The 8,211-nt window shown below is 33.3% G+C and overlaps 1 protein-coding gene and 1 long non-coding RNA gene across 8 annotated transcripts; both read left to right on the top strand.

The window, feature by feature from the left end:
• Window positions 1-2,549: 2,549 nt before the first annotated feature.
• LOC111913569 (uncharacterized) lies at window positions 2,550-4,777 on the top strand. Of its 6 annotated transcripts, none has more exons than XR_006186793.1 (7): window positions 2,550-2,723; window positions 2,806-2,955; window positions 3,080-3,301; window positions 3,387-3,475; window positions 3,730-3,992; window positions 4,079-4,173; window positions 4,600-4,777. It is a non-coding gene; the product is annotated as an uncharacterized LOC111913569 (long non-coding RNA). The 6 variants fall into 6 exon arrangements; XR_006186794.1 differs by having other exon boundaries at window positions 2,550-2,955; window positions 3,080-3,137; window positions 3,267-3,301; XR_006186795.1 differs by having other exon boundaries at window positions 2,550-2,955; window positions 3,080-3,137; window positions 3,260-3,301.
• A 1,404-nt stretch (window positions 4,778-6,181) lies between these two features.
• Window positions 6,182-8,063, top strand: LOC111913447 (LOB domain-containing protein 25). 2 transcript variants are annotated; one of them, XM_023909143.3, is made up of 2 exons: window positions 6,182-6,394; window positions 7,364-8,063. In XM_023909143.3, exon 2 carries the CDS (start codon window positions 7,383-7,385, stop codon window positions 7,965-7,967), a length of 585 nt encoding a protein of 194 aa, XP_023764911.1. In that variant the 5' UTR covers window positions 6,182-6,394; window positions 7,364-7,382; the 3' UTR covers window positions 7,968-8,063. The 2 variants fall into 2 exon arrangements, with proteins under 2 accessions (XP_023764911.1, XP_052625495.1); XM_052769535.1 differs by lacking the exon at window positions 6,182-6,394 and adding an exon at window positions 6,999-7,291.
• Window positions 8,064-8,211: the final 148 nt, after the last annotated feature.

The raw sequence follows: 8,211 nt of genomic DNA, 5'->3' as shown, positions 1-8,211 counted from the left end.
CAACTAAAGTAGAAATGCTTATAGGTGCAAATTCCAAGAATTACATGGAAATTGATGGAGAAAATGTTGATTATCTAGAAAAGATTTCTCTTCCCAATCAAAAAGGATCGTCCAAAATCAAACCATTTGATCATATGATAAAGGGAAAGGCTCGTTCTGAGACCATTCCACATGTTGAACCCAATGAGTTCATTTGTTTCTACTGCCAATTGAAGGGACATTGGAAATGAAGCTACCCAAAGTACTTGAAGGATCTTGAAGATGGAAAAGTCAATTCTTATGACTCTACTTCAGATACATCCACTATCTAATGCCCTAAGTTCCTATTCTTAGACTCTTAATACATAATGTGAGGATCACATTTTGATGGTATTGCATGATTAAGTCATCATGAGTACAAGGACTAATTGTGTATTTTAGAAGTTGATAACCTTTGTTTGGTCCTTAATAACTATTTGGTAAAGTTTGGTGACCATTGAAAGTCTAAGGAACAAGTTATAAAGCTTTTAGCAAAATTCTACACGAAATGCTGACCTGCAGTTGTGACATTGGGGGGGGGGTCGCTTTGACACGGGGCATGTCAAACATTCTATTTAGTGTATTTTTTTGGGAAACCTAGTAAATGACCCTCGATTTCCCTCAAACTTTATATATATAAGCTAATAGGAAGTGAATAAGCTTATGGGGAATATCTAAATGTTAAAGGTCTATGAGGGGTATTTTGGTTATTTTTAATGACTTATGTCCATCCATGTTATATAGGTGGTGATTGAGAGTGTTGTTTTAAGGAAAGGAACTAGAAGATAACTAACTATCATTCTTGTGATTGAGGTGAGTACGTGTTGGCATTTTCCCACTTTGGGGTACATGGTCAAATGATTTTATGATAATGAAACACTAATGTTTGATATGAAATGTTTTGAAATGAAAGTATCAAATGTTTTTAGAAATTATATTTTGAAAGAATGCCTTGAAGCCACTAATATTTTGAAAGAATGCCTTGAAGCCAATAATATAAATGAACGTTAGAATTCAAGTGATAGAGAATGAAGTGAAACTTGTTAAGTTCTTTATTAATGTATTGATGTAATTCGTATTTGGTTGCTATGGTTGTATGAGGCTTAATGGTAACACTTAAGGTTTTAATTGTAAATGTTTTTATGGAACCGATTTTTGTTAAATGTAGGTTGATTCCCGAATGTTTTAAAACTATAACATTTTAAAGTTTGAAAATTTGGGGTGTCATAGATCGTCAACACGAAGATCAATAATTGAAGAAGAAATGTCTTGCATCGAAAATCGAAAGTTGAAAATTGAAAAAAGGAGGGAGCAATCAAAAGGGAGAAAATATATGAAATGAGAAATTAGATTGTCTTTTTATCACTCTAAACTCTATAGAAGCAACAATCCACCCCTTCAAATGTTGTCAATCCCTAAGGTACTAATGGGAAAAATGAATGACTTTTGATTATAAGTGTTAAATCATGCACAAAATCATCACTTCTTGGAACCTGGCTTGTGTTGTCCATCCCGAAAAAATGAATGATTTTTGTTTTTAAGGGTTGTCCATCCATATGGACGTAATGGAAAGAAATTAAAAAAATATGATATAGGTTTTGGATCATTGTTTTGATATTGGAATATACCTTAATTTGATTTTTAAAATTGAACATGTGAACTAATTTTATCTTTAATATGAATGGCAACCTAACTTGTGTTAGCTAGGTTATGATTTTTTTATTATTTTTTTTTTTTGAAAATGTGAATTGGTTTTAATGTTTATCTAGAATTGATGTTATTTTTAACGACAGAATTATCAAATAAGTCATCATATAAGTGAAAATGTAGTATTATGATTTGTAAAACATTTTCATTAATGACTAAATTAGGCAAATCGAGCAACAGTTAAACACAATTGCATCTATATAAAGAGTGCACAATCTATTGACTTAATTGTATTATTTCATGTTTTTTATTAGGTGATATGTCAATTGACATTTTATTTCTCATTTTGTTTGTTTTGATAATAAATATACCAATCTAGGTCTATCGTTTTTCATTTGCATATAGTTTATTTGGATTTAAGTTTGTTGCTTTTTATTTGTTCAGTTGTTGTTAAGTGATTTTTGAAGTTTCAAGGAACAGGTAGAAACAAATAACTAAGACAACTCTATCAATAAAAAGTTTTTGTTTCCTTACTATTTACTACTCATTTTTTATAATGTCATTGGCAACACTACAAGAATAAGCATCTATAGGGACGATACCTATAGGGACGACAAAACTCGTTTCTATAGATCATCTATAGAGACGACATGGGTTGACCAACATTTTTTGACCCGTTAATCTACAGAGACGAAGTGTTGTTGCAACAGGTTACGCAGATAGATGACGGTTCTCTGAAAAAATATATCTACGACATGTCGTCCCTACAAGTTAGGCGGGAATTTTCGCGGGATACTGAAAACATACAGTGACGACAAGTCTTCCCAAAATAGAGAATACGTTATTTAATCAGAATATTGGAGGGACGTCGTTTTGTCTAAGGGTGTTAGGACAACTGGTCGTTCCATAGGTTTCCACTCCCTAAATCGTGAATACATCATTCCCTTCTCTCATTCAATTGCAGCTGTTTTTCACATTTTCCTCTCTCTCGATCGGCGATTGGTGTGCAGGGACGATCACCTTCACCTCTGGCCTCCTCCGCAGTAACAATTGTCATTGTCAGTGTTAGGACCAGTGATCATTTCCTTCGGTAGTTCACGATCATAGTCCCCTCTTCACTCTTCTCTCTTCTTTGATCAGATATTTGCTGCTTTCCGGATACAAAATCAACGGCCACTTTACCAGAGCGATTCCACAATAGAACTTCCTTCACTAGCAGCGATAATTCAATTCCCCTATGACGACGACTGCATCTTCACTCTGTAACATCCAATTTCGAAAATCATAAAGGTATGTTGCTGATCTGTTTATTTTACTGATGTTTGGGAATATTCCTTCAGTTAGTACCGTTTTAAAGCATGTAATAAAATCAATTAGCACATAATCCACTCAATTTTGTAAATACATTGTACAGATTATGGCATCAGGTACAGATGAAGCTCTCGGGCATGTTGGTTCAGTTCTTTCATCAGGTAATGTACATGTCTTGATGACATCAGATGAGTTATGTTAAACCTTTATTTATCAATCTTATTACAACTATTATGAATAATCAAAGTAACTTATTTTCCTTTTTTATTTCAATCACATTGAGTGAGAAGCTATATGTGATAAAAGGGGGTTGTGGAGCTAGAAGGTATTATTATTTCTTGGATGACTTTTCACTTCCCCTTCATCACATTTTCTTTGATTTTGTTAACTTATTTTTCTGTTGTGTAAAGCTGGTGAATCAACTGTTAGCTGGAGTTCATATAGTATCATCAACTGAAACAATGGCCTTTGGAGCAATTCTATAGATACAAGAATCTTGGTATGTCCTCTTAAAATGTTAACTAATAAACATAATGGGATAAAGTTTCCATTTTATGTGTAGAATTTGTGAATGTTTTATTTACATTATTATAGGATGTTTGATAATTGAGGTCCACACATGGTGGACAATGACTATACACCCCTATCTGCACTTGATATCTTCGTGAAGGATCTAGTTTGACTAATATCCATCTATTGTTCTATTTTTTTTACTCAAAAAATCGACCTTATGATGATACCACACTTTTTCAGGGTATTGTGGCTCGTGAATGTGCATCACGTAGAGTAAGATGTAAATAATCAAAAGATTCTTAAAGTTCTTCTAAACCTTACTCTATGTCCTTTAAGTTTGATGCTATGACATGATTTATGTAAGAAATGATTAGTAGTCATTTTGGGGCGTGACATTGAAGATATTTTCAAATATTATTAGTTAATTAACACCACATTGTTTGTGAATCTATAAGCTTGGAAGCTTTGATGCTGGATATAGGAGTGCGATAATGTCATGATTGGTAAAAGCTTTCATCTAAAAATAATTAGATTCTATTTTTTTCAGTTGATTTGAATATTGATTAACAAATTATTTTTGGTTAAACAGGTAGGCCCTAAAAAGCTCTTTAAATGTGGTTTTTGGCATGTTTTTTCAGTGCTCAAGAAGCAAAAAAGATGGGATTGATCGACATTGTAGTCCCTGTAAGTTAATTTTTCAGTAAAATAATCATGAATTCATGATCTATATGTATGTGTGTATTCATTTTTTAAAGACTCAAAAAACCTCAAGGTGAATAAACAAAGGGGTTAGAACTTCTGTTAATGCATCCTTATTCATGGGTATAATCTAAAACACTTACCTAAAAATGAAACAGGTCAATTTAGTTGAAAGTCATTCAAATTTATGTATAATATTAAAACCTCATAAATGGTTTTATTAAAATATTTTGGATTGTTGCTGTAATAAATTAGTTTTGTAATCATCTTTAGTACATTAGTTATTAGGTTAAATGCAAGAAATAATTGTGATTTGGTAATTACATTGAATGTGACCTTTCTTTCTTTTCAATTATTTGCAAACCAATTTCTCTTTAATTGTTGTAATATTTTCCAAATGTTCACTTGCAGAAAGTTGCTCTGAAATTGGGAGTGTTGACAAGTGAAGAACTGGATGCAAAGTTTAGTAGATCTGAATTACTTTAAAACATGTAATGTTTGGGAATCTTCCTTCAATTTGTATTATTTTAAAACATGTAATAAAATCATTTAACACTATTTTTTGCAATTAAATTTACCGTTTTAACTATTTTGTAAATATACTGCTTATCTATTTTGGGATTGTAAAAATTGGTAAAATACACAGAAAAAAGACCAGGGTGTAACTGTAAACATGTGAGCATACCTATAGAGACGACATGTCATCTCTATATGTGAATGTATAGGGACAACAAATCGTCTCTATAGTTGTTTCTATAGAGACAACATCTCATCTCTATAGCGTTATCTATGGTGATCGTAAAAAGTATAGCGACAAACCTTTTAGAGACAATATGTTGTCTCTATAGATAAGCTATTGCGACGATATTTATAGCGACGACCCAAAACATCTGTTGCGATGGGGCTATAGGGACGAATGCTATAGGGACGACATATCGCCCCAGAAACCTATAGGGACGACTTTTTGAACCTATAGAGACGACAACTGTCGTCCCTATAGGTCTCGTTTGTTGTAGTGCAATTTGCATTTAAAATGTTAAAAAGAATTATTTTTCTTGAATAAATGGATTTTTGTGAAATTTGTTTTTTTAAGAGGGGTTTATTTTTTCTCTTGCCCCGGGCTTAAAAACTATATCGACCGACCCAGGTAGTACTATTGATCAAGTTGACTAATTGTCTCGTTTTGCTTCATTTGCATGTCCTCGGTTTTCGTTTATGTCGTTTTTAACACATTACTGCTGACATCTATTTTCGTATCTCTATTCATGTAATTTGTTGTCGTTGCTGTTGTACATGGATTAAAAAGTATTAATAATTCTACTTATTTTTTTTCAAAGCCCGTTTATTCATAATCCGTCAATTTATATCAGAGATGGATTTACTATGTTGCACGGGATAACACAAACTATCCTTCAAATTTTTTCGTCAAATGTAAATTTAGTGAAAATTGTCAATATCTGTTACAAATCCGCTGGAAATCGTTACAAATCCGTCACGAATCCATTGGCAATCCATCATAAATTCTAATAATTGTGAATTTAGTGTAAATTCTTTGGTTTATTAAGGATTTTATGACGGAAATTGCCTTTATAAATGAGTTTTTTCTAGTAGTGCATCCATGACTTTTCTTTCTTCATATGATTAAAAAGTATTAACAACTTACTTTCATGTATAATTTTGTAATATGCGTATCGATTATCCGTCAACCATATGCTAATTTACCAACTTGTCCTATCTTTAACAAAGGCAACACAAACAATTTGTTTAGTTCTGCTTAGCCAAGTCCCCATGTAACAGTCGGCATCTAAAAGGTCAATAATATATCATGTTCAACAGCCTCCACTTATAATTTTCATAATTAATAAAAGTTCTCCAGAAATTTAATATAAAATGATAGAATGAACAATCTGTCCAAAAAAAAGTATAGTTTTTCACTGTACAGCGCTTCTTTTAGATTGATTACATTTTGTCTTTTGGCTGATCAGTAAACTCCTTTATGACATCCACTAATTAAATGCGTTTTAATTTGTTCCTCTCTATTACCTTTTGCGAGCTTCCCATTGATTTGCAGGGCGCTCTCTCTCTCCTCAAATTAGGGTTTCAGTACTTCTATATATAGGTTGAAGTCCAAGGAAATCTTGATATGATAGCAGGTAAATAAGGAATAATCTGCAAAGAGTTGATCAATAATCAGCAAAACAAAAAGGTACATGTCTTTTCCATTAATGAACTCAGTGACATGTTCATCTTGTTCTCTGATCAAAGAACCCCATATATACATATATAACCTACAAAAGCAAACATATATACACTCACATCAATCACATATTTTTTTTCTTTAAAGGTAATTCCCTTTTTAAGTAAAAGTCTAGCCATAGCCATACATTAAACCATAAGCTTCTGGTGCTCTGGCGTTACGCCGTGCTTTTCTGATGTGTAGGGTTTTCCACTTGTGCTGTTAATATAAAGGGTTTCCCACTTGTATGATATGCATATATAGATATACGTTCATAACCCACCAGATCCCATCAAAACTACTCCATAAATTCAGTGTCTGTTTAGAGATCTAGACCTGATATAAGTATATCATTCTAATGACTTGTGATATTGAGTTCTAAGATCAGAGAATCTGTCAACAGATTGGCAGAGTCCATCAGTTCCATTGCGTCATGTATGTATGCAAGAAAATGCAGCGAAGATAGTTTTTTTTTTCCCTGACAATTGTTAAGCTCGTGTATTGATACATACGCAGTAATTAATTCAAGAACAATAATTCTGCATATATGAGAGCAGTGATTCATTAGACCTAGCTGCATGGCATGTGTGGCTGCAAATTAAAGACAACGACAAGTAACAGTAAATAGTCAAATCGTTGTGATTTCATTAATATAATTCAGATCTGGAGAATCCATATGGTCTAAGTGATCAAAGGAGAATTTTGAGAGGAGTGTGTTTATTCATAGTGAAGCTAGAAATGAATAAGCTCAAATTAGAAAGGCGAGCAATCGCATCTACAAATCAAATTAATTGATCCATATGCAAGAAGTGCTATTAAAAAAGTTTAACGATCTAAGATAGACAAGATCAGTTAAGCTTGTTTAGCGTAAGTCTAAGGTTAAATCGCATGCATTGGGTTTCTTTAATTACTAATATGTTTTAAATTAATTTTTTGCAGCTAAATTAATAGGTTTATAATGGCTTCATCAAGTTCTTGCAACTCTCCTTGTGCTGCGTGCAAGTTCCTGAGGAGAAAATGCATGCCTGGCTGCACCTTTGCACCTTATTTTCCACCGGAGGATCCACAAAAATTCGTAAACGTTCACAAACTATTTGGTGCCAGCAACGTCACGAAGCTTCTCAGCGAAGTCCAACCACACCAGAGAGAAGATGTGGTGAATTCTCTTTCATATGAAGCTGAAGCCCGGGTAAGAGATCCTGTTTACGGATGTGTAGGAATCATCTCCATCCTCCAAAGACAAATTGATGTCCTTCAAAAGGATCTAGATGCTGCAAAAGCTGATTTGATGCGATATGCGCGTAACGCTACGCCTGTCATGCCTCATTTGAGTTCGATTCAGCCAGCAACTTCACAGCATAGAACCATCGATCATTTTTCTGCAAAGAGGATTGGTGGATTGTACCAGCCACCACCTCCTTTTCCTAATCCTTATGCTAATCGTCAATGGAATTCCTATAACTCTTTTAATTCTCGAGAGAATTTGAGTGGTGGTGGTAGTGGTGGTGCTGGCGGCGGCGTCAGCGGTGAAGGTAATATATGAAGTAGCTTATTTCCCCTTGTCAGCCATGAGAGGCATATATATAAATCCAAATCCAAACACCTTGTCATTTATACATGTAAACCAATGTAACTACTAGCTCGCTCTCTCTCTCTCTCTCTCTCTCTCTCTCTCTCTCTCTCTCTCTCTCTCTCTCTATATATATATATATATATATATATATATATATATATATATATATATATATATATATATATATATATATAATTCAATCATATTGAATTAT

Source organism: Lactuca sativa, chromosome 1, assembly GCF_002870075.4.
Source record: "Lactuca sativa cultivar Salinas chromosome 1, Lsat_Salinas_v11, whole genome shotgun sequence".
NCBI classification, from domain to species: Eukaryota; Viridiplantae; Streptophyta; class Magnoliopsida; order Asterales; family Asteraceae; genus Lactuca; species Lactuca sativa.
This window is presented reverse-complemented; position numbering and strand designations above follow the sequence as displayed.

Bases quoted from the DNA above. Each gene is read 5' to 3' on its own strand.
- LOC111913447 (XM_023909143.3), top strand. From the start codon at position 7,383: ATGGCTTCATCAAGTTCTTGCAACTCTCCTTGTGCTGCGTGCAAGTTC.